Source organism: Otolemur garnettii, unplaced genomic scaffold (genome assembly GCF_000181295.1).
Source record: "Otolemur garnettii isolate 467f Iridium unplaced genomic scaffold, OtoGar3 scaffold00007, whole genome shotgun sequence".
Classification (NCBI taxonomy): domain Eukaryota; kingdom Metazoa; phylum Chordata; class Mammalia; order Primates; family Galagidae; genus Otolemur; species Otolemur garnettii.
The window spans coordinates 35,413,519-35,440,690 of NW_003852402.1; the positions used below are offsets into that span (position 1 = coordinate 35,413,519).

The 27,172-nt window shown below is 38.5% G+C and overlaps 1 protein-coding gene across 2 annotated transcripts in view; it reads right to left on the minus strand.

Moving 5' to 3' along the window:
- TMTC2 (transmembrane and tetratricopeptide repeat containing 2) overlaps nt 1-27,172 on the minus strand; it is a 420,683-nt gene that overhangs the window by 164,179 nt on the left and 229,332 nt on the right. For both annotated transcript variants that reach the window (XM_023509446.1, XM_012814184.1), the window contains 3 exons: nt 10,999-11,084; nt 10,109-10,293; nt 8,901-8,979 (listed from right to left, as the gene is read on the minus strand). In XM_023509446.1, the coding sequence (XP_023365214.1) occupies nt 8,901-8,979; nt 10,109-10,293; nt 10,999-11,084 (350 nt within the window). The remainder of the gene's footprint in view (nt 1-8,900; nt 8,980-10,108; nt 10,294-10,998; nt 11,085-27,172) is intronic.

Here is a 27,172-nt window from a genome sequence, read left to right on the forward strand (position 1 = left end):
AAAAAAAAAAAAAAAAAAGAACAACAACAAAACAAACAAACAAACACATCCATGCATGCAAACTTTTCACAGATAAGCAAAAAAGAATCAGCAAGCAGCCTGCAGGCTGGACACTTCTGTGACTAGGAGGAAGGAAAAAGCATGAGTCAAAACTACTACCCTGGAAGGGTTGAGTGGAAACAGCAGGCTAAAATAGGTGCAGGAAAATTAGCGATGACTTTCCTCCCAGTCAGAAAAGTAGAATAGAAGGATTTTCAGTTTTATACAGATCTTTTCAGGAATACATTTCACATGTATTCCTGAGTCAAGTAATATGTCTCTATAACAGGGAATGCATAATTTATTTCTATATTAATGCTAATTACTGAAGCATACTAGAAATTTAAAAATTCACCCCATTTTTAATGAATACTTGAGAATAAGATTCTATAATGATCCACAAATCCCATTCTCATAGTTAGCATGTCGGCAAAACGACTTGCCTTCTGGAACAAAACTGTGCTTGCTCTATTAGCACCCTTCATTCAGTTTCAACATGGCAACGGCTTCTACCCGTGTAGGGAAAATTAAACCTAAATGAAAGAGCTGAATGAAATTGTAATGTAGAAAATAAGTTTCCCCTACTGATAAGGGAACAGACATAAATATGCAACCGAATGCATACAATTATTATATTTAGTCTTGAACTTAACGTATGTTGCTTGTGTTGATGCTCAGAACACAACAGACCCGAGTATGGGACATGTGGGCACAGTGAGGACTGAAGGATGTCAGAAGACCTCAGAAGCAAGGTCTTTCTGATTGTCCCTGGCTCAGTTGTCTCTGGATCCTCTGATTCCCACAAAACAAATCATAGATACCAGAATTCCACTTCCCTAAAGCATATCACAGAAACCAGAACTCCTGTCCTCCATGGCAAGACATAAAATTTAGAGAGGTCACTCGCTCCCCTTTTCCCTTGAAGACTGTCATTTGAGGGATTCCCCCTCCCAGATCCCCAAGGTAGCTACGCCGGACAGAGAGGCCAAAAAGAGCCTGAAGAGAGGCCTTGACACATTCCCACTCAGTCTGTGACCATTAGATCATATCTTTTTGTCCAGTCACATTTCTGCAAGACTTTCCACTCCTCATCAAACCTTAGCTTGATAGTTTTTCCTGTAGGTTTGGGGTCTTCATTTCTGTTGGTTCCCAGTCACGCAGAACTTGAACTGAATGAGTTTGTCATGCTTTCTCATTAACCTCTCAGGGCAGAGGAGCGTTGGCTGTGACTCCTAATGATGGAGCAGAAAAATGATCCCACCTTTCTGCCCCTTCAGCTGCCTATTCTAAACATGTGCCACGAGAACATCTCATTTCTTTGACATTGATTTTCAAGATTGTATCGTTTACGCAAAAGTTTCTTCTTCCACATGACTGTGTTCATTTCGTCCAAGGACACTGAAATTAGCATCACTTAGAATGGCAGAGTTTGAGATCCAGTGAATGCATTTCTCAGGTACATCATCACTTCAATTTTCTGAAGACAAGTGAACTTGTATTTACTACTGAGTAAATAATTAACTCCGTAGCTAACGCTCAATGAAAAAATTAAATATAAATACATTTTCTCATTCATTTCTATTGGACCTCAGGAAACAGATTTTTTAAGCAGAACACACTGAAACTATTTGGGAATCAGAGAATACAGACGACATAATTAGGCATTAATTTTAGTTTGTTTCCTCATAATCCAATTTAAATATAAAGTTTTTAAGCTTCAGTCTTTTCCTTTACCACGAAACCAGCAAGTACGAAATAATGTAACAGGTGGGCTTGTGTGGCTTCAGTCAACTGTCTCATATCGTATTTCCAGGAAAGAAAGAGGCATCAGACCTACACATGATCTTTGGGCAACCCTACTTTACAGTGTCCACACTCCCCTTAGGGACCATGTATCTCTGGTCTTGGGTTTAATTGAAACTTTAAACAAAATATATTACTTATTTAATGTAGCTGAACTGGATATTGGCCTTTGTAGTGTACTGACTAATGCCTAGCAAATGAACGTTTATAATCACGGCACATAACGTAGAGATAAACGTGAAAGGTAAAAAGAAAAAAAACCAACTGCAGTTTTATAATGAGAAATGAACTTTAGGAGAAAAAATTATAGTGTTTTGCCAATACATTTTATGTATTCTTTCTCTTTGATATACAGTTAAAAGTCTGTGATTTCCTTATCTGGTTGGCAACATAACTTCATCTTCCAAAGTAAACTTCTAAAATCCCTCTTTCTGGACTGGTGAACTCTATACACCTGGCATTGGTCTCTTTGTCTTGTCCATTCTGATGGGCTAATGAAAGTGAGATGAAAAAGACTTATCTTAAAAATTAGAAGTTAATATTCTTGGAGTTATATAGATTAATGACTAGTTACTTGGTCATACTCATGTGTGTATGACTGCCTCCTTGATTTCAAGAGTGCCAATGGAAGCACATAGGAAAATCACCAGAAGTCAAATCAGGGGAAGCAGGTGTTATCAAAAGCTTAACACTAGCAGAGTGTTAATGCTTCCACACTTGAAAGGAGTGAAAGTTCAAATCTCACAGTTAAAAACCATCTCTTTCACAGTTGGCACGTTCAATTCACTGACAAACCAGTTAAAGAAACATTAGCGCGTAAGCCATCAGAGCAAAAATTTACTGGAACATCTTCACTCTAAATAGGCTCTGAAGTAAGGTGGAGTAAACACACTTGCACACACAGATAAATTGAACAAAAATGAATGATTCAGCTAAAAGATAAGCCATACAGAAGACTGAAAAAGTTCAATGTCAGACTTCTCGTACACCCATTCAACCAACTGAACTCAACGCAAAAGGTCTCTATTTCAAGGTTAAATTGACAAGTGAGGATTTTTACATTCTGTTTTCCTAAGAGGTATTTGGAGCCCTGAAGGTCAGCTCTTCTTATGGACAGAACGGTAAAAGATCTAAAGATCACTGGTAGCTATTTATGGCACAGCTCTTTCCCTCCACCAGTTTCTCTCTCAAAAATAAAATTCTGAATTTGCATGAGTTTTTTTTGTTACCCCAAAATACATAAAAATAGTTGCCCAGTCATTGTTTTTTTCGTTCTCTGAATAGCCCAATAAGAATGGAAAAATCTCATAATTAAAGAGGCACTTTAAAGAGCTGAAAATTAAAAGATTCCTTTCTTTATTAGAGGAAGTGAAAACCCTTTTCCACTTTGAATCCATGTAAATAAAATATTTATTAGCTAAAATTATGAAGCAAAATACATTTTCCAACATTGAGCCGGCATTTAAAGGCAAAAAGGAATATAAACATAAACAAGAAACGATCAGAATAGAATCAAAACAGTATGATGACAATAAAAGCAAATAGGGTAATAAAAAGCAATGGGTCATTATGCAATTCCCCTGGAAAAAAGAAAGAACGCATGTAATCTCTCCCAAGGACAAAACGTATGTTACCTACCATAAACACATTTTAAAGAACAGAAAAATATAAACATATGTGCTAATGATGATCTTGGGATCATATGAGAATTAGAAAGCTTAAGATTTTTCTCCTTGTTTTGTGTGGTGTAGTCAACATATCATTGCCTCCAGAGTTACAGACAAAATATTCTTAAGGTAGGAATAATATTTTCCTCTTTCTTATAGGCAATTATTATTAAGAAGAGGAATTCAAGAGTCTGGGATCACCTGTGAAATCTCCCAGAAAGTTCTAGGAGAACAGGATCCACCTTAATTACTCATATTTCCTATGGCTACCACCTTGGTCCCCCACACTCAGCACTTGTAACATCATAAAACAATTTTGTTGTTGTGGTTGTTACACATTGAAGTTATTCTCAACAGTGCGTATATAAGGTAAGTATCTCTAAATTCTCTTTTAAGCCATCTAACATATTATGCCCCTTGGTTCTTAAGATATATTACCTAGATGATACCTTCTAAATCACTTGTATAATTAAACTGAACAATTACTTTACATTGAGAAAGGCAAGTAATTGTATTTTAAATAGTAAATAGGCTTAAAATGACCTCTGGGATTGGAAGAGCTCAGAGAGATGGAAATAATTGGAAGTCACAGCTTGTTTCCTATAATCCTTTCAGATTATTCAAAAGCAATGCTTACAGAGAGATAATAAAAGAAACAAAGAAAAAAAGAAGAAAAATGGAGAGTGTTCAAAAATTATCCTGCATTTAAAAATTTTAAAATATTCTGTATATTTAATGTATCTGAAAACACAATTTTGTAGGTTCAGTATTTTCCATAGCTAATCGGAAGAGGCTTCTATATTTTTTATTTTCTGTTGATTAGTAAATGTGTAAATAAAAAGGTATTTTGATATAGCAAATAACGCACCAGTTTTGGTAACAAAAGAATGGTTAATAGAAAAAGCATCCGAATTTATGTCAGGAAATTACACTGCTGGCTCTAATACAACGTGTAATTCTGAAGAGATCAACTTAATTCTAGGGGCGTTAGTTTTCTATCTTGTAAAATAAAGAGATAGTATATGGGTTTCTAAGAGATGAACTTTTCATCTCTAAAATTCTATAATTCTAACATACATCTATAATTTGAGAAAATGGAGAGATGCTTATTACACCTCTAAGAGTGGGAAGGATAATTTTGATTAAGTCTAAAAGAAAAAACATCGTAACAGAAAGAGAAGAAAGTCTAACTTAAGTCTGACTATGTTAATGCAGAGGCCACACTCCAAGGAAACCAAGGTATTGGGCATTGACAGAATATCCTGTTTCTCTTTTTGTTAATATTGTAAACAGGGAAAGAAGAATTTTGAGTATAATCGCTGAGGGGAAAGGAGACTGGTGAGAAAATAACAGCCATTCTGGACATGACAGAAACTAAGTAATCACTGAATTTTGATGACTACAAGGACATCACTATGACATAAGTCTTTTTATTTTCTTTTTGAGACAGAGCCTCAAGCTGTCCCCCTTGGTAGAGTACCATGGCATCACTGCTCACAGCAACCTCCAACTCCTGGGCTCAAGCCAGCCTCCTGCCTCAGCCTCCCAAATAGCTAGGACCACAGGTGCCCTCCACAACACCCGGCTATTTTTGTTGTTGTTGTTGTTGCAGTTGTCATTGTTGTTTGGCAGGCCCCGGGCTGAATTCAAACCCACCACCTTAGGTGTATGTGGCTGGCGCCTTAGCCACTTGAGCCACAGGTGCCGAGCCAATGATGTTAAATCTTATCTGTGAAGTAATCATATTTACATTGCTAAATGCAAAAAAAAAAAAAAAAAAAGACAGAGAATATAACCAATTTTTGGAGTGTGAAAGCCCACAGAAATGACAGGGGTCTCAGTGGAAGGCCATGGTATGAAACACTGGTCATGTTATGCACTGGGGCCAGTAGGCTCCACCTTCATTATTTTAATCAATCCTCAGATTGACACTACTATTACAAGTCTTACAGATGGCAAAACTGAGGCTTCTGTTAAATAATTTGTCCAAGAATTCTCAGCTAGTAGGTATCAAAGGCATAATCTGAACCCAGGACATCTGACTTCAGAACCACGCTCCACCCACTGTCTATTTGATCCATCTGTGCTCTCAGGAGGACAATGAGACCCACAGAATGTAAGTCAGATAACTGGCAAAGGGCAACGTTAACACTTATTTTGTGGCCAGACCATTAATATTTCATGTATTCTCATACCTTTCAAATTATTAGAACTGAGGTGAAAGTTTAATATTTGTTTATAAAATATCATTTAATATCTGTTTGTAATTCACCTGACTCTGAATGGAAAGACTCTTCTCAATTATTATACAATGATGGTGGTCCTATAAAGGAGACCAATGAAAATCCATTCTTAAATATTTCTCAAAAGTTTACTTATGAACTGTTACAGTAAAATTAAGTGAATTGTTTTAAGATAAAATATGGCAAATTAAAGTAGGAAAGTAAATTAATCAAACTTGCTATTTACTACTAATATACAAACAGAAAAAATACATTCACTCCATTTCGGACAAGTCCATTGACACCTAGGATATTGTCGTGCGATAGGGTTTTTGTAAGATGTTCAGAGGATGGAAAATGCATAGGATTAGAGTGGGTTTTTTTTTTTTTAAAGCAATTGCAGCCAATTTAGTTATTAAACTAATAACAACACTCAAGTGTAATTGCATTTATCCACACATACATCTAAATTTCTCCTAACCGCTAAAGAAAAGAAAAAAATTGAATGGAAAAAATATGTATTATGTATACAAACATACAAGTCCTTGGGGGGAGTGGTCATGAAGGGCTATATAAATGAGAGATAAGAAAAATGAGTATTCATAGGCAAAAATCAATCCAGACGTTATAATCCATCACTGATCCCCAAAGGGCACTAATAATATGTAAATGTGTGAATTAGAAAACACATTCAAGGATGTTGATAAACTTGATAGGATAATCAGCACACGCTGTCAGGCTCATGAAACTGATGCACTGGCAGGGCAGCTCATCTCCTGGGCCATTTTTTTTTTCCCCTGTCAAATGGAGGCTAATCAAACTGTATTAGGAGTTAAAGCAAACACTTGGGGGATTTAACCCATTTGATTAGGAGGTGAACTCACTCTGAGAAAATGACAGCTTCCTAAACAAGTCAAAACTATAAAACCTTGATCAGCTGACAGCCCTGCACATAAAATTAAGCAGAAAGCAGACACCATGATTACAAACGAAATCTGGGAACTTTAAGTTCTATTGGGATCTTTCCTTCAAAAATTATTAGGATGCTTTTTAGAGTTCAGGCAAAGCAACCATCTCTTTCTATCACGGAAAAGAAGACAAAAGGAATAGGTTAGAACTCCCAGGGACACACTTATCTGTGGCTGCCTGTGTGTGCCCAGCATTTGTGTAACCATAGGAGAGGCAGATAGAGGAACCAGCTGAATTTTCAAATTTCTTAACATAAAATAATTGAATGAATTTTGTTAAATTATGCATAACCACAGTGAACACCGCCACTTCCCATTAAAAATAGTTATCACGTGCAGTCTGTTGCCAAGGATCTCAGAGCCCTACCCTAATTTAAAGGAAGATGTCTCATTTGATAAGAAAATTGAAAGTAAGGGCTTCGTAAGCACTAGCACTAGAGTTCAGAATAAAATCATCAACTAAAATCACTGTGGTTCTTGGGAGAAAGTTAGAGAAAACAATCCTTTCAGAATTTATTTTGATATGAAACACATCCAGCGTTAAAATAGAAAACCTAATTTAACTGATATATCTACGTACTCCGTGCACATGTTTTACAAACGTGAAACTTTCATCAGCACAATCAGGTTGATAGTAAAATGCTGGCCGGCAGAAGGCACTGCTTTAATTTATAAAACTTTAGGAGTAAAAGTCCATTTAACAAACACAGATTTTACTCTTTAGTAATTATACACAGAGGAGAAAAAAAAAAAACAAAAACACTTGTCACTTGGAAAACAAAGAATGTGAGTGTTCCCTCCAGGTGTATATTTTCTAGTTTGAGAAGGTTTGGGATTTTTTGTTTGTTTTTGCTCAAGCCATACAGTTGTAATCAAATTCCTCAAATCATAAAATTTAGGCATGGAAAATAATCCTAGAGATCATACAGTCTAATTTCATTTATTTTGTATGCATCAGAGAGTCCTAGAAATATCAAACTTAACCGGGTTTAACATTCTGAGTTTGCAGTTTGTGCTTTGGAGAATAGTATCTGAGGACAATAGCAACCCATTTCCTTTTCTTATCTTGAACAGTCACACTAATCACTAAGCAGGGCATTTTTAAACCTTGGAGAGTTTTTTTCTTTCCCCAAAAGCCAAGTGCTGAATTTGTGGTTTTCAGTTGTGTCTCCTCCCATCAAGCAGTTGTGGTAACAATTTACTACCAGGCAAGCACAACCAACCACTGGTGGCAGGTACATGTTAGAAATCTCCAGTTCTCGACTTCTTGTCTAGAAAAATCCATGCCTTAGATTTACATACTGTCTGACTAATAGGAGAATTAAGCTGATTATTCAGCATGGACAAAGCACCTTTGTAATCTGTACCATCTTATTTTTATTCTAAACTATTACTCTGAAAAGATCTATTGAGTTCCAAGGCCTGATCCATCAAAACTGTACAAGTTGGCGTAGTTATCTCATCTCTTGTAAGCATTAAAGTTTATGAATTTCTTCATCACAGCACGTTTCCTTTTAAGAATCTTCTGATTAAGGAAATAACACCATCCATTTCATCATGAATTTGATAAACTCATTAAACATACCTGATAATTCTACACACATATACAAGGTATTACTTTCGCAATCTCTCTACACCACAGCTAACACTCAACACCCGGATGGTTTTGAGAACCCCTTGCAAACATTCTGGGATCTAATCCATGTATTAGGAATCAGCATGTTCACACATCTATTTGTTCATATCAGAACAAGTCTGTTCCGTTGGAATTTGAATGTGATACCCAATTGTGAAATAAGATTTCCTTGAGATGTCTGATATGGTTCGTTAAAATCCCACTGAACATGGCTCGGCGCCTGTGGCTCAAGCGGCTAAGGTGCCAGCCACATACACCTAAGGTGGCGGGTTCGAATCCCCAGCCTGGGCCCACCAAACAACAATGATGGCTGAAACCAAAAAATGGCCAGGCGTTGTGGCAGGCGCCTGTAGTCCCAGCTACTTGGGAAGCTGAGGCAGGAGACTCGCTTGAGCCCAGGAGTTGGAGGTTGCTGTGAGTGTGATGCCATGGCACTCTACCCAGGGGGATAGCTTCAGGCTCCGTCTCAAAAAAGAAAAAAAAAAAATCCCACTGAACATAAGCATGTTTTAATTTCTCTCTACATCTCTGAAACATCACTTAAAAATCCTCACGTTTCACTTACCCATCATGTTGTACAGGCTCTGCGGGGCAAACTGCCTTGGCATTTTCTGAATGGCTTCCTTGTAAACACTAAGGGCTTCCTAATTTGTAAGAAATTTAAAAAAGATGAATTATTACAAAAGTTCAATAATATACCCTGAAAACAAGATAATAACATTCTTCCAAAGTTAAAACCATCCACTGCTGCTTCTAAATGGATGACTAGAGGAAAATAATTGCGCTGGCCTTTGATACCTTGTTATCTCAATTTCGCAAATGAAAGTGCTCAGCCCAGCCAGTGAAGAATGCCATCGGTTAACAAGAAGTCCAGAGTTAGCAATGTTCTTTTAATATAAATTTTCCAATTAATGTAAGACATTCCAATTAAAAAAACATTTCAAAAAATCATCTTTGGAAGTTATTCATAATTACTTTATGAAAAAAGGAGGTCCCTGGTGGGATCTAAATAAAATACCCGCTAGTAAATCTTCTGACCACACAGATTTACTGAAGTTATTAGATGCAGTTACTTTAAAAGTTGTATCATCTTTGTATTTCAGTTTTAAAGTATTGTGAAAGAGTGTAAGAGTCAGAAGGAGAGAGAGGGGTACTAGGATTACGAATGCAGGGGAGCAAGCTTCCTGCAGAGAAAGCCTGGTCCCAGCCTCACTTCCTCCACAATGTCCTCTTACACCACCTTCCCTTTCCCCGCTATTAAATAACAAAACAAAATTTTATTTCATTATATAATAGTTTTAGAGAGAATTAAGAGAAATAGGAAAAACTACCATCACATTGCTTTCTTAATACTCAAAATACAAACAATATTATTTTTAAAAAATATCAAACACTGGGCATAAGATATTCTAGAAACTGTGTCTTGGATCATTAAATCAAAGACAAAGTGAGCACATAAACTTGAGAAACAGTTCGTGTCATCGCCCTTTCTTGGCTAGTCACAATTTATACTGACATATTATAACTGCTCTGAGAAACTCCCAGGAAAGAAATTTATTAAATTTTTATTTAGCAGAGTTTTTCTTTCCCCAAACAAATTGGATCACAGAAGTCTTTCAGGGTGAGCACATGTTAGTTTCTCAAAGGACCATAGTTTGACATGTACATATGTTAGTTTTCTGTAAATACAGTAGGGCCCTGCGAGGCTGTGGGTTAAACACAGGTGAGAACAGGTGGGTGGGGCGGGAGAGGACAGGCAGGGGCTGGCCTGACCTCATAATGTCCCTGCTCATGGTAGAGTTTCCCCAGGTTGTAAAGGCAGCTGGTCACAGAGCTCTTGTGTGCGTGAGGGTCCTTCAGGTTCTCATCTGGGATTTCAGAGCACTTCAGGAACGTCCGTCGGGCTTCCTCTGTCTTTCCTTGGTTCATTAGAATAATGCCGGTGTTCAAATATGCGGCTGAGGGAAGGAGAAGGGGGAGAAGATGACAGAGACTGCGGATGCAATACAATTATCTTTCCTTCAGTTCAGTTTCTACACATTATTTCTTATTCAAAACCCCCCACATTTTTATGGGATCAATAATCACAATGGAAACTGCAGCATCAGTGTACAATATATAAAACAGGCTCTGGTCTCAGCGACAGGGTCACCTGTTGTAAAACTAACCTGCCCAGGAAGGATCCCTTTCTGGGAGGCACGTCCCTCCCAGGAAATAGGAAATGGACCAATCCCCGTCTCCCTGACCCATTTCTGCACCCACCTGCCCAGGTAAATATCCCCATCTGCTACCGCCCATGTGTGCAATTCCTTTTCCGCTGTCACCCCACCTGCACCCAGGTGGAATAAGGGCCACGTTGACCACACATCTGGGACTCTGTTTTCCTTTTGTCTTGAGCCCCAAAATAATCTTTCATATTTGGGTCCATAAAGTCTCATCAAGGACTTCCAATAATTGTGAGCTTAAAATCTAGTTTAAAGTTACAGCTACCATAATGTTTTTTTAAAAAAATGATCAAAGACATCCAAATAGGAAATTAAAAGAGACATGTGTGGGAAGCTCGTAATTTAAGTAGCAAGTATTCAGAGACAGAAGCACTGAGTGGTTTCTCTATAACGCTGACAATCCCAGGGATAATTTCCAACAATTTGAGTACTACTTACAAGCGAGAGTAGGCCTACTCCCGATGGCCAATTTGTAATAATGCAGCGCTTCGGCAAACCTGCTGTTCTCCTGTAGAAGTAGCCCTCTGCATGAGGAAAACAGAAATTTGGAGGCAGAACTGTATTACCACATATGAAACCAAACCACAAATTTTTATTTTATATTCCAAAAATAAAAATGGTTAACAGCGCAATAAAAACGCTAACCTGATAGCAAAATAAATTCTAAATACAAGGAAATGATTCCTCACAGGAGAAAATACTGGAATAGGTATCAGATGCATTTAGGCTGCATTAAAAAGGATTAAGGAGTATTTTCAAAAAGCTTTTTACCACCAATGAACTTTCCCCTTTTCTAGCTGTCTTTTCTCTCCCACTAGAATCACCAACCACCTGCATTTCTTCTGGGAGCACGTGTATTTTCTCAGCACTTCAGAAAACTTGTGCAAGGCAGGCGGGGGGGCAGGGGAACACGAGAGGCCTCTCTCACTAGCTGTGTTGCTGGGAAATACTAGTCTAGGATGGCCCTCAAAGGAAAAAGGTGGTCTGGGTCACCAGCACAAGCAGAGTCAGAATTTAATCAGGTCGTAAAAGAATAAAGAAAAAAGACCGAAGCTATCCATCTTGTAATTTCCTTGATACCTGGATTTAACCAAAAAAGCTTGAATCGCAGAACACGGTACAAGTTTCAGCTCCCTGTTCTGAAAAACATCTTTCTCTGCAGACCCCAAGACCCCATGGGTCTCCCTAGGAGGCTTCTTTGGTCGTTGGCTCGTTTTCCAGGCCCCACCCTCATGACCTAAAATGAAAATCACTTTATAATCATGTCTGTGAAAATGAGGTGTCAGGGAACAGAACAAAGTTCAAAAAGCTCTCCCAGGGCTTCCTGGCCTATCCCCATTCCCTTGTAATCAGTAAGTATCTTACAGACATTCTTCACATCTGCTGGGCTGCTGTTATCACCTCAAATTGCAGATTTAACTTGGCAGCTGCTGAGGCCTTTCAAAGGCTGATATAATGGAGGTCAGAGAAAAGAGAGAGCCACTGATAAAAATGCATTTCGTGGGGTAGCTTTTAAAATATTCAGCTTATAATTTAATCAGCATCTTGAGAAAATCTTTGAACTTGAAGTTCATGTGTGTCATTAGCATATATTAACATTATTTTTAATACTGGCTAAAAAGTCACTTGAATGAAGATTCCTAAACACAGTTGATCATTTTCATATATAAACATATAGTTTATATTAGATTTTTGACTGACAATTAATTTGACCATGAAAATTATAAGCTGTGCTATTCAGTGTACTTTTCAGTTGCTGAGAACAAGAAAAAATAAAGCTTCCTCCAGTAATCAAGGGTCTGTGAGAGGGTCAGTCATACTTTAAAGTGCATAAAAAGAAAGAGCACATTTTTCAAAGGGCAACATTCTTTTAAATGATAATTTTATTGATAGAACACTCTCTGATTAACTATACTCACATATTATCTACTTTCTAAAGCTTCTCTATGACCTTAATCGTCTGTATTGTTTTTGTTTCAAATTCAGATAAAGAAATGTTTCTCGTTTGATACAAAGTGGAGAGCATAGGATGAGAAACAGCATCCAGATACTTAATTCTATTTCTCCAGCTTCTTTAGAAATTGAAATTCTTCAATTAGCTTCCATTTGTCCAGTGCCTTTGATTTCTTTTTACAGCTTCCTTTCACTTAAGACCAAAAAACTATTCATGTACCTCTTCAACAAAGGTTAAGAGGATACACCTACAATCTTTATTGATAACTACGTTCACCTCTAACTACCGCTACTTACTGGTTTTCTTCCATTCAAACTCAGATTGCCTTCAAGAATGGTCTACAGTACATACATACATTCGATGTCTCAGATCCCATTTACCCCTGAATTCAGTTTATGCCCTATTCCCAGAATTCTCCCAAAATGTCCTATCAAATTTCCACTAGTTATCAAACCCCCAAAACAGTGCATTTAAGTCAACAGCCTACTCATCTATCACACTTAAGATTACTGAATTTCAATCTTTCCTTCCTGACAATCTCTTTCCCTGTCTTCTGGGAGACCAGACAGTATCTCCCAGGCGTCTTCCATTCTTGAGACCACCCTGCTCAGAATAGAAAAGAAACTGCCTCTTCATTCATACACGTCTTTACAAGAAGTTGGTGTTTCAAAGGATCTTGTCTGTGTCTCTTCTCTTGATAAATACAGTCTCTGCCTGACATCCTGCGTAAATGTACATGCTGACTGTTCTCAATTCTGAAGTAATGATCTTCCTCCTGACACCCAGGTCTGCTTTCAACAGCCGATTGAACCACATCAGAAGTTCATTGGAATTTCAAAGCCAACACACCCCAAAATTGAAAAAAAGTATCTCCCAACTAAAAAGAAATGAAAGAAAGGAAATAGAAGAACAACAACTCTTTCATAATTAACATCATTCACTCCAGTTAGGTGAAATCAGAAGCCAGATTATCGCTCTTAATTGGTTACGCGTCCTCATAAATCTACGTTTTGTGACGTCTCCAAAGCCCACCAGTTCTTATTTTCTAAGGATCTAAGGATCTTTGTTTACTCTGCCCCCAAGGTTCATCTTCAGGACTGTGTCAGAGCTCTTTTATCTTTTTTGTCACCCGAATAACTGAAATAGTCCACTAATTAGTCTGCACGTAATTGCATTTCTAAAGGGCAAACATGCCATTAGGCTAGCTGGGATGAGCATGCAGGGAATGAGCACGTCTTTGACAATGTGCCACAGCTCATAAACCTTGAAGAGTGATGTACTCAGGCTTACGGGCTCCCCAGTGCTGAGGATATACTACGTTCCTGTCATTTTCCAATTCACAAAATATACAAAGAGGAAAAAAATGATAAAGTGTATAATGACCACATACAGACGAGCCTGTCCTGCCTGCCTTGTTTTTAGGCGGGTCCTATGACATGCAGCCACGCAACAGGCAATTTTCCAGGATTATATCTAACGTAGCTCTTTGAACGAGAATATCATCCTCTACAAATCATCTGAATAATGATAGCAATGGAGTGGGTCCAAATCAGATGGCTATTGTGACTGATTTCTCATGGGCCCAGGATTTAATTGAGCATTTACTGTGGCCGGGTATGGATGCTGCCCATGTGAGCAGGACAGATGCGCTCGCTGACAGATGTGCCATCTACTGGGGGACACAAGTAAGAAAGCAAATGACATGGAAAATTATAACACTGGAGGACAGGGGACCAACACCGCCCTGCCCAGGGATGGACAGGGAGAGGTCCACGGAGTCAGGATGACATTGGCAGAGCCCTGAAAATAGTCGGCAGTAGAAAGTTTTATCATTGGCTCCATTTTATACAAGAAGAGAGAGAAAAGAATTAATCAACTAGTTTTTATGGTTAATAAGAGGCAAAGCCAGAACTGAAAGTTTCTCTGAAACTAAATGCCATGCTCTTTCAGAAAGAAATAAGGACAGCCATAAAATAATTCAATTCTATGTACATATGTGCTAGGCTATATATTTTTTGCTATAAAGCTCACCAGATTTGGCACAATATTAACTTGCATTGATATGCTGAAGGGAGATTGACATTTTGGAAGTTAGGATGAATTTGGGCCATTCTAACACCATCATGACCAGGTTTCTGGTATCGCTGTTTTCTACATCAACAAAATCCATTGTTTTTTTTGTTTTTTTTTTACTGAAGATGTGATAGAAGGATAGAAATCCTTCCCATTGCAATAGTTACAATAATAATAGCAGCTAAACTTATTCAGCACCTGCAGTGTGTGGAGTACTTTACGTATGTCAATTTATTACTCAGTAATAATTTCACAAGATAAGTTATTATTTGCTCCATTTTGCAGATGACAAATCTTGGCTAAGAAAATGTTAGGTGACGTACTAAAGGTCACACAATTAGTAAGAAGTATGTCGAAATGCAAGCCTGCACGTCTGGCTATAAACAAAGACCTCCACTTTAATAGAACATTTATACAAAAGGCTTTTCCATGACTGTTTAAAAATGACAGCATACTTTACAAGCTGACCATGTCAAAATTTTCTGGTTTCTTCTATGCACAGTAAGAATGAGAACACATCTCAATATGCAAATTAGGTTCTCAAGCCAGAACCTACTTAGAAGTAATTTTTACCTATATTACATAAAGTTGCATTAAAATTAAGAAAACTGGGCCCTGTGTTAATATAAAGAAATTGAAAACAACGTAACTGATCTCTAATTTATAAATAGTAGGGTCAATTTTACTTATTTACGTATACCTGAATATAGTATAGATTTTTTGAAGAATATTTTTCTTCTGATTTCTCTTTAATGATTATTTTTCAGAGCAACAGTCCCTGAATTAAGCAGCGGGTGATGAATATACATCGGAGAAAGAAAAAGAATGTTTTTGTCAAAGAAAGAAACTACATCTGTATATAAAAACTACCATTCATTCTAACACCTAAATTCTAGAAATTTTACATCAGGAAAAAGTAACAGAATGTTTTCCCTTAAATCCTTTTAGGCTTTCCCCCACCCCGATTTTGATTTTACGTTTTAGGACTGGCTATTTCATTTCTTTTCCCTGTGAAAGTTCTTCCCATTTTATCCCCAATCCCTCCCCCCACCAACGATCCTCCCTTTGTCTAAATTACCATTTTTTTGAAAATCACAATAATCTAGACAGTTGACTAATGAAAACCAGGCAACCCCGAGATAACAGTGGATTGGACAGGGCTGAGCACAATCATTAAATGTAAAGAGGCATTCAGGTCCCTCGCTGCTTCTGAACATTGATAGTGACAGAAAGGAACATTTATCTCGCACCATGGCTCTGAATCAGGGGTAAATCCTGCCCCCGAAAGGGATATTTGGCCATGTCTGGAGATAGCTGTCACAACTGGGGGGGAGGGGGATGTGACTGGAACCAGGGATGCTGTTAAACATCGTGTAAGGCACACAACACCCTTCCTCAACAAGGAATAATTCAGCCCAAAATGTCAAGAGTGCTGAAGTTGAGAACTAGAATTTCATGTCAACTAACTACAGTTATTTTTTCAAAAAAATTAAGGTCTTCATGTCCCTTCCAATCACACACATCAACTATACAAAGGAAATGAGATAAGAAAGCAAATTAAATGGATTACTTTCCCCAAAATAGCATCTATCATTTCTACTGACTACTTTCACAAAAAAGTTCTAAAAATTAAATTGAAAAAAACATGCCCCTTCTCACGGCTGTCAATACTGCTGAGCAAATTATCAGTGCCTCTTGGTTACTATACGGAACAGGTCTTACAGGTCCTTATGGAACTGTTGAAACATATCTGAATCGTTAAAGGAAGTGGCCTCCTGCCTCTTGTTCTAACAAAGGTCTTTAAAATGGTTGAAATGTGAGACATCCACCACGTGTTGGTATAAATACAGTAGATCAGGAGACAAATACATATATGTCTCAAGACTGTGTATCACTCCAACAGAGCTGATATACACATAGAACTCAAGGAACTGGAATCCTGCTTACAGAGAGCCATGTACCTTCGAAACTAGGAAAATATTAAAAGGTAGAAAGCTGCTTTTTTATTTCTTTAAAGCAGAATTTGTGGTATTGCTATAACACATTAAACATTGACAATGGGATTACCCAAACAATGAATGAATGGTGTTTGAATGAATTGTCCCATGGGGAAGAAAAACAAGCAAAGAGTCATAATACTCTATAAAAAAGTATGATGAGAAAGCGTCACGATCAACTCATAAGGATCACCCACACCAGGCAAGAGATCAGGGGAAGTTCCTAGGGAAGAAACAAAGACCCAGGTCAAGAACACAGAAGGGCGCTGCAGACGGACAAAAGCAGATGTACAAAAACCTTGCACGAGATAGCCTTTTTTAACTCAAAATAGCTATGACAGGCTTCATGGGCTTGAAATGACATAATGTATGCAGGAAGCATTTAGGAAACTGAAAAATTAAGACAACTGAAAATTACAATTGATAATGGGTTCAGTAGGAGTTTTGCTATTCCCTGGCCTGGGGCGGGGAGGGGGGGGATCCTTAGCAATCAAAATAAGTCAGGTAATATTATAATCAATGTTTCACAAAACATTTTATAATCACTAATGCCCAGTTATCAAGAAAAATATCATTTTCATCTCTTCTGAATTTTATTTCATCACATATACAAACTTTGCAATGAAGTTTTTATTTTTCCTCAGAGATAAAGTATAAATTGTAAATGTTCTTAAGTATTCATCCATTGGAAACCATCAAACTGACATTAACCGGAGTCAGAGTCCTATCTGAATTTTGCGTTAATGCAAATTTCCTAATCAAATGTGTTTATGACTCTAAATAATGAGATTTTACATAGTTTAACTGTGAAATGGGATTACAGAGGCATTTCTTCTGTCTTTTCAAGATTTACGTTTAGTTTTAGGCAGTGTTTATAATAGGACACTTGGAAAAATAAATTGAATCTCTATCAAATGAACATGATTGTTTAATAGCATGGCACACCAATGAAGAAAAATGGAACCACGTCTTGATGAAATAGATATAACTCAAAGTGACCTCACCAGCAATGAATAGAATCAAAGACTTTTTAAAATTCAGATACTACCAGTAAGTTAAACTACTGTTTGAATTGATTATCATAATTCCAAAGTTTAGAGGGACAAAACAGCTTAGCGATTAAGTATCTCCTATGTACTTCCAGCCACTTTATCAGGCACTGAAAACATAAAAAGAAGGTTTATCGATCACGCGTAAGGTGAAAGGGTAAAGTTTTTGCCCTGCTCTGGAAGACATACTTGAGGAGCAGGAGGGGAGGTCCAGCCTTACTTCTCCTTGTTTTGGCCAACTGTAAAGTGGAAGAGTCCCGTGCTGAGGATGGAAGGGGGAAACTCAGGTAGGGCAGGAAACTGAGCCATGTGTGAAACTGTCCACCCCCCAGGGTCTACACACCTCTAGACTGGAACTACTATAAGGAACTGTTATTTTGAATTTCTTTTTGCTTACCAACCCAACTTCTCAACAAACAAAATGTATATGACACCATGTGCAGTATGTGTGTTTTTTTCAACTATGTAAAGATTGAAATAGGTAATAGCCGAGTTTTCATAGAGAATTTTAAAGAGAACATCATTTAATTATACTGGAATGAAGATCAAGTACGAGTGGTCTGGTTCTGAATGATAACCACGCCAGGCAACTGCCAAGTAGAAAACTCAGAATTTAAAACATTTCATTGAAACTATATAATTTAAGAGTAAAATGGGTGCAGTGCATGAGATTGGAACTGTTATGCTCCTAGACGTGTGAGTGGTCAGAAATTTTACCCTTTGCCCAAAAGAATAATGACGTTAGTAGTAGGGTTTTTTTGTTAAAGAATACTTAAATACTAGAAAAGGGGAAAGCGCTTGACTAGAAATAGGCAGGATTTTCATCTCATGAAAATAATTTGCTGAGATGTAAGTGATTGAATCTGACATACCAGAGACAAAGCTGTATTTCCTGCTCTCACAGGTGGCACTTACGTTATCCTAGCATAACAGACTTTATAGCTGAAGGCCCACAGTATTCTCTTACTCATCTTTTCCCTCAAATTCCTGTCCTCTGTTTCCCTCCCTTTATTTTTCTTCAAACTATTTTAAATAATGATAAAAATGACATTTTTTAGGATGACTGCTTTGAGGAGAAAGGCAGTCAGAGAATGTAAATGATTAACTTTTTGTTTAAAACTTCAACTCATTAGAATAATACTTAACACACTGGCTACAAAGAGGAGCATTGAATTGGATACTTTATTGCTAAGTTATTATAGCTGATTAGTATACCACCCATATACAGTATATACCACCATAGTATGAAATACCACCCATAGTATGAAAAATTTAAAAATGGCGTCTTCTTGAAAAGGTTAAATTCCCCTGGGAAGGTTATGGGCAAGTTGTTTACCTGCTCTGCACTCTCACTAAGTAAGCAAGAAAGGGGGAAAAAAGGAGAGGGAGAGGAAAACCGCCACCCTGTCCCATGACTAGACAGACGAGGGCACGAGATTCTATCGCAGAGCTCCCTGAAGCTGAAACCTGTCTCAGAGCATGTCACAAGTGTCGCAGCACTGCCAAGCCAGCTTCAGAAAATACAGTTAAGCCTCCTCTCTGGTATCTTCGTATGACATAGACATATTTATTCCTCCTAAATTGAATTTTGTTCAGACTTTGACAATTGAATAAAGAACAATAATGCCATCCTAGCTCATGAAGATATATTTCTTATTCTAACTTGTCAGACAGGAAGTGTCAGGCATCTGATCCAAATCACCTTTATGTTTCAAATGCATCTCCCAAAACCTTATCAATAAACATTAGGGGGAAAAAGAACAAGTTTTAAAAATAATTTTCACATTTTTTTCCTTAGGATCTAAAGAAAGAAATGTATCCTCACTACAGCCTCATATCTCTAAAAATTAAATCTCAACTGAATGGTATATTCACTACAAAGGTGCTTCTTCTGACATAGAACTTGGACTATGACAGGTAACTAAAACCTTTTATCCCGTATTAGTCCATTTCTATTCTGACAGGTTCTAATCATAATTTTTTTATTATCTTACATAATTCGCACAATGAACCTGGAAAGGTATCATCCCCATCTTAAAATGAGAAGTTCAGAGATCAGAACAGTTAAGCAACTTAAAACCATATTGCTAATTATTGTTAGAACTGGGATTCACAAAATTACATGACCTATTAATATATGTATAAAATTTACTTGATACCACTCTTCTGAATATATAATTAACACTGTATTTTTCTTTATATACTGAAATAGGTGTGAACATATTTTCTTAGTTAAAAAATAATATTCAAGTCTGGGCACAGTGGCTCATGCCTGTAATCCTAGCACTTTGGGAGGCCAAGATGGGTGGATTGCTTGAGTCCAGAAGTTTGAGACCAGCCTGAGCAAGAGCAAGATCCGGTCGCTAAAATTAGCTAGGCATTGTGGTGGGCGCCTGTAGTCCCAGCTACTTGGGAAGCTGAGGCAAGTGAATCACTTGAGCCAAAGAGTTTTAGGTTGCTGTGAGCTATGATGGTATGGCGCTCTACCAAGGGCAGCAAAGTGAGACTCTGTCATTAAAAAAAAAAAAAGAAAAAGAATGACAATAATATTCAAGCCAGGCACAGCGGCTCACTCCTATAATCCTAGCACTCTGGGAGATCTAGGTGGAAAGATTGCCTGAGGTTAAGAGTTTAAGATCAGCCTGAGCAAAAGAAAGACCCTGTCTCTACTAAAAATAGAACAAAACAGCAGGAGTCATGGTAGGCACCTGTAGGCCCAGCTACGCGGGAGGCTGCAATAGGATTGCTTGCACCTAGCAGTTTGAGGTTGCAGTGAGCTGGGCTGATGCCATGGTACTCTAGCTTGGGACAAAAGAATGAGACACGGTTTTGCCATTTTTTAAAATTTTATTTATTTATTTATTGGTTGCAGGGTTTTTTTGGCTGGGGCTGGGTTTGAACCCACCACCTCTGGTATATGGGGCTGGCACTCTATTCCTTAAACCACAGGTGCCACCTTTTTTTTTTTTTGAGACAGCACCCCAAGCTATTGCCCTCGGTAGAGTGCCAGGGCATCACAGCTCACAGCAACCTCCAACTCCTGGGCTTAAGCGATTCTGTTGCTTCAGCCCCCGGCTGAGGCCTGGCTATTTTTTGGTTGTAGTTGTCATTGTTTGGCAGGCCTGGGCCGGATTTAAGCCCTCCAGCCCTGGTGTATGTGGCTGGCGCCTAAGCAGCTTGAGCTACAGGCGCCATGGGTTTTGCCTTCTTAATAGCAGCTTCTTTCTGCCAGCAGTGAAGAAGCCTAATGAGCGAGAGAAGATGAAACCACGAAAGACACTTTCCACAGCTTGCCGAGAATTGAATAATTTTTCTTGTAAGATTGGTCCAAAGCCTGGAAGAAGTGATAATCACTTTGTGGAAGGTCTGGTGACTACAGTAGATGACAGTGAGTTGTCAGCAGTGTTTGTGTGACTGTGTCATCTTGCAAGGGATTGGCCTGTCTCTACTGACCATTCTCAGCTTCGTAATCACGAGCATCGTCATGTGGTCCATGTGGCTGTAGGAGACATGGACTGATCGACTGACCAGGTTTCATGAAGCTACTGTGGATAATACCAATGCTAGACCACCAAACAGACATTATTCTTTTTGATGAATGTTCAGCTTTGGACCCTGTTTCAGCACATCAGCTATACCTAACCATTGTGCCAAATGCTTGCAACTGGTAGAATCCATTTTTCATCACACATAATACAGTGTAGCAATGGTTCGCCTTTGGGTCATGACAACAAAGAAAGGCAAGCTTCCATACAATGTCTCTTCTGATGCTCATGGAATTCATCTCTTTAGCTTTTTTTACCCTGCTGATTTGATTCAAATGGTCCAATATTGCTGGAATAGTAACGTCAAACTTTGCTGCTAATTTACGCATGGATCTGCTTCCAGTAGCTTTCACTGACTACCCACCTTAGTTCCTGGTTGCCCACATGGCTCATTTTCAAGATTAAAGTCACCAGAAGAGAACTTCTCGAACCATTGACGTATTATACATTCATTAGCCACATCCTTCCCCAGCACTTTATTGATATTTCAAGCTCTCTGGGCTGCCTGGTTTCCCCCAAAGGAAGTCATATTCAAAAATAGCACACATTTCTGGCTCATCCATGGGTTTACAAAAACCGCTTTACCAAAAAGCCTTTTTTGAAAGATAATCACAAGCCAAAACGCGCGTTTAAATAAATGAGGATGTACCTTCATTAAAGACAAAGAACCAAAGTAAAATATCCGAACTATTAACTGTCAAACTTAGTACTTAAGAAAACTGGACATTTCTTGCTTAATAATCTAATATTTTACCAAGAAACGCCTCATAACCAAGACACGTTTAAAGGAGATTTCTTGAGTTACTCTTATGCCCTGGATTCTCATCTTCACGGAAATGTTTGCCAGTAAGTGTGGGCAGATCTCTACAAAGGCAGAGCCAGGGAACATTCAGAAATAGAATAAAATTAACAGCTAACCAACTGTTTCGTTTTATTATTATATAATTACATCAAGTTTCTAGGCATCATTTTATTTAATCCTTCCCTAATAACACGAACATAACCCAGTTTTGTAGTTGAGGAATGAAGGATTAAGCAATTTGCCTAAAGTCAGTCACAGGACCAATAAACGGACTATTTGAAGCCAAGTCTGTTTAAGGCCAAAGCCCATGGACTGAAGTATTTCACTCAGTTGCCTGGAAGGTGCACGGGTGCCAGAGAATTTAATTTTCAGAAAAGGAAATTTTTCCTTCTTCCTCCTTTTCCTCCTCTACGAAAATAAAAACTGCTCTCAAATATAAGCCTCTCTAATTTTTTTTTCTTTTTTTTGAATCACAGTCAAATCTCTTTCAAGTATTTCCTTCATCCTCTAAGGCAGCGGTTCTCAACCTGTGGGTCGTGACCCACAGTAACTGTATTAAAGGGTTGTGGCATTAGGAAGGTTGAGAACCACTGCTCTAAGGGAATTCTGTGTTTTAATACAAATGAAATTAAGACCTGAAAAACATCTAACACTAAGGAAAAGCATTAACCGCCCATGATTCAACTTTAAACCTATTCTTACCTAGTGATTTTCTACGTATGTTTTACTCATTACAGGGGCTATGCAAGAGGAATGTCTCATCATTACCATGTCTTGGAGGAGACACATTTGGGTTGGACGGTGGGCCATGCAGTAGAGGAAATCTCTAAACTGGGATCCAGGCAGAGACCAAGCCTTGGCTTGCTCAGTAAATTGCAATATAATTAGATTGATATATTTATTCATGAATTCAGAATATGTTTTGAAAATAGCATCATAGCAGTATGTGTGTATACATAAGAACTAGTAGAAAAGATAAACTATTTCAAAAGCAGTACCAAAGCTGGTTCAAGGATACTGAAATGTGCTATTGAAATCTGCACATTTCAGTATCTGCACAAGAAAACCTAACTTAACTAGTTTCTGCAGGCAGAGGGAAAGAATAAACCCCTAACATTTGAGAATTCCACAGGAATCAACACACACGCACAAAAAATATTACAAATGATAAGCTTCAGGGCTTGATTTCATCACAGATATGGTTATAATTTGAGTTAGAGATGTCCCCATGGGCTCCCGATGATTTAGTGGAATGTATTCACTTTAAACATAAATGTTCAACAAAGTGGGTGTTTTCTTTTGTCCCTTAACAGCAGTGCTCTAACCAAAGTCTGCTGTTAAAGCAATAAATTTTGAAAGGGGAAAAGGTATCATGTATCTTACAGACCAGCAGGGATAGGTGTCAGGTCAGTCAAGCAGTTTTTAACCTCAGAACAAGATAGATGAGTTCCAAAAATGAAAATTTGAGGCTTGTCATTCATACTTGGAGTAGCTTTTGCAACCTAGAAATAAAACTCACAGGCCTATCTCGAAGTCCTTAAAGAACAAAAAGAAAACACCATTTTTTAAAAATAACCAGCTTTCTAAAGCTACATTTGTTGGGTTAATTTTAATGAAGGGAAGGAAGGTCCTTTCGCCCAACTCAAGGGCCAAAGAGAACAAGGATGAATTTGCGGCCACAATCATCACTTACAGGGCCTGGTGGTGGGAGCAGGAGGCAAGTTGGCTGATAAGGCTGGGAAGTAGAGAAAAAGCATCGATCGATATAGATAGAATGATGCAAGATGGGGGATTAAAGAGCCTAAGGTAGAAAAATACTGGTGAATACTTTCAGCAGAACTTGCTTTCATTCTTTTTTTTTTCACTTTTATAAGGACACTGCCCTTACTTCCCTTGTGTGTGTGTTTTTAAAGAATTGACCAAATTCCTTGTCTTTCCAAGCCATCAGTGATTGCTTTTGATCAGAGCTGCACTCTTTTCTCCAACCCTAAGTTTCAGGAGACTCAGTACATACTTTGTGCCCAATGTCTGTCCCCACTCCCAAATCTGGTCTTGGGAGATTTTGAGAATTTTCTAAAGACTTCTTTGATCTAAGGCAAATGTACTAGGGACACACAAGCAAAACATTCTTCTAAAAGGCTGCTCTTAGAATGCACATGGTGGTAAAGCCCAGGCTTCCTTTAGACTTCTGGGCATTTCAGATTATTCCCTTAGCCTGGAATTCCTGTCAAAGTGCCTCTCACTTGCTGAGTCTGATAATGAGATGTGGTTTTAATAACCAGGCAGGATCTGGCTTTCTCTCTCTCCAGGAATGTTTGGGGACATTTCCTTACGCTGTCCTCCTTCTCATCAGAACAGCAAGACTGGACCACTTTCATGCAAGCCCTGTGCCACGAAACATCCCGGGCTAATCATCTCTAACAATAAGGATCTCTAGGGCCAAAGTGAAAAGAGGGGGCCCTGTAATTAAAAGCAATGCAGGGCTCGGCGCCTATAGCTCAACCGGCTAAGGCGCCAGCCACATACACCTAAGGTGGTGGGTTCGAATCCCCAGCCCGGACCCGCCAAACAACAATGACGGCTGCAACCAAAAAATAGCCGGGCGTTGTGGCGGGCGCCTGTGGTCCCAGCTACTTGGGAGGCGGAGGCAGGAGACTCACTTGAGCCCAGGAGCTGGAGGTTGCTGTGAGCTGTAATGCCACGGCACTCTGCCCAGGGGGACAGCTTGAGGCTCTGTCTCCAAAAAAAAAAAAAAACAATGCAGCTGTGAAGCCAAAAGGGCACCCTTAGATGATCTTTGATTCCACAGAAGGAAATGGGAGAGAGGAAGAGGGAAGGAAAGATTCTAAAGTAATCCAAGCACACGCTTCGTATATGAGAAATTTAAGAAAAAATGTATCTAAATTAATATGCAACCAACAAATATTTATTGAAAATATACTGTGTGCCAGGCATTATTCTAGGTACTTCAAAAACAGTGTTCATTTCAGCAATATACAAAATAAGCTACAAATTTACATATATTTCAATATTTATTACATGCAGTAATAAGTAGCATTATATAATTCACTAGAAGGTAATAAATGCAACATATAAAACAGGAATCAAGAAAGGGGAACAGGACCATGAGAGTGGTGGAGGGGTTGCTGATTTGAACTACGGTGGGCTTGGAAGGACGTCATTCAGAGGGAGAAGTTGAAACAAAGAATTGAAAGGAGATATTTAACCAGAGAAATAATATATTATTTGGTAGACATGATATACAAGAGGAAAAAAACAAGCAGATGACATGGCATTAACTTTTAAAATTCATTATTTTCTAAATATCCGTATGTCTTCAAACTCCCATTATACTTTGAGCAACCTTTCCATCATCTAAGCAAAACCACAGTTTGGTTTACATAGAGAGAAAGCAATTTAAGTGGGAGACGATATTACTATATTTCCTGGTGTGTCTAGGAAATAATTCTTAAGTCACAGTAATTGGAAATCTGCAGAGGACTGATTGGAACTATACAAATAAATTTACATCTGTTCATTTTTCTCCAGGAGCAGAGAAAAAAAGGCACTTTTTTTCATAATGCAAAACCTCCTTCTGAGAAAAGTGAAATTAATTTACTTGAAATTTTGCTGCCTGTCAGCCTGCACTTGCCATGTGAGCACCACTTTAGGAACAACAGCAGAAAGCTTCTGGCCATTTAGGCAATTTTCAATCAGTTTGAACGTTAAACCACACCAAAGTCATTAAAACAAGATGTGATGATGAACTTCTTCATACACCTCTTATGGGCTTTCTAATATACATCCTCAAATTTACCTACAGTGTTTTGGATGAAAATTACTAGAAAATTAAAGGCCTTTTAATGAGTTTTCAGAAAAGGCCTTTTAACCATCTTTCCAATATGGAAAACAGTTCATCTCACTCTACACAGTTAATCTTGAATGAGTATTTCCATACTGTGCCATTTCGCAGCTACATTTTGTAACAGAAAACCTATAGTGCAAGTGACCATGGCAATGACTCAATTCTCTTTCTCTTGCCCGGCTCTGTTTTCTAAAAGGATTCTGATTTCCCCCCATTTTGCTCTGGGGTAGGGTAGAGAGGACAAAGCTTAGAAGTTAATCCAGCAGGCAATCCTAGACGCAAATACAATGTGCAGTTTCCGCTGCTGTGGGGGGAATGAATGTGAAATAAGTCGTCTGATTCAATTCTATTTGAAAGGATTTGCTGAACCCCATGAAAATGCCAAGCACCTGTGCTAGACACAAACGCTAATTCATAGTTTACACCTTAGCCACCAGGGAGCTCCGAAGCGTGACTCTCAGTCCTTCCGTCTCTGTGTCCTTGTGTTTTATAAGATAAAATCGTTTTCTGAGATACCTTATAGCCCTGTAATAGCAAAATGCTATCCTCTGAAGACTACATGCAGCAGAGGTGAATAAGATTTCTAGGTTTCCAGACCCTGGTGCCATTATTTTTCCCCCATGGGGCCACAAAAAACTCCAAAGAAATCCTTCACTTCTCTATAGCACATATTGTGTCAATCATTTTCTTCCTTCTTGCTGTCCTATCCAACAGCTTCCAAGACCTCACACACTTTGGTCTTTTCCCCCAATCCTTGAGCTTAATTTAGGGTTCTAATTCTTCTGCCAAACTCCTCAAATACTGGTATTTCCCAGGGTCCCACTCCTGATCCTTCTTTAATTCACCCTTATATATGGTACACACACACATTATTTAAAGTTGGTCTTAATTTATATAGTAACAATTACGACACAAAAGTCTACACCAGGGGTCCTCAAACTTTTTAAACAGGGGGCCAGTTCACTGTCCCTCAGACCACTGGAGGGCAGGACTGAGCGCCCCAGGACAAGTCAGCTGCTAAGTAGGACAGGCGGTGGTGGCAAAAACACCTGGCGGGCCGGATAAATGTCCTAGGCAGGCCACATGTGCCCACGGGCCATAGTTTCAGGACACCTGGTCTACACTGTCTAGCTCAGAAGGTTTCATGAACCACAGCAACATATTCCAGCTGCTGAAAGGTCAGGAGTCACGTCAAAGGTGCACACAGCCCAAACTGAACAACCCCCCATTCACGGTTTTTCTCATGTGACTCCTCTGTTCTTCTTTTCTTTTTCTGTTTCTCCAGGCTCGGTTAGCTCTCTTTATCTTCCCGCAATAATGTAGCATA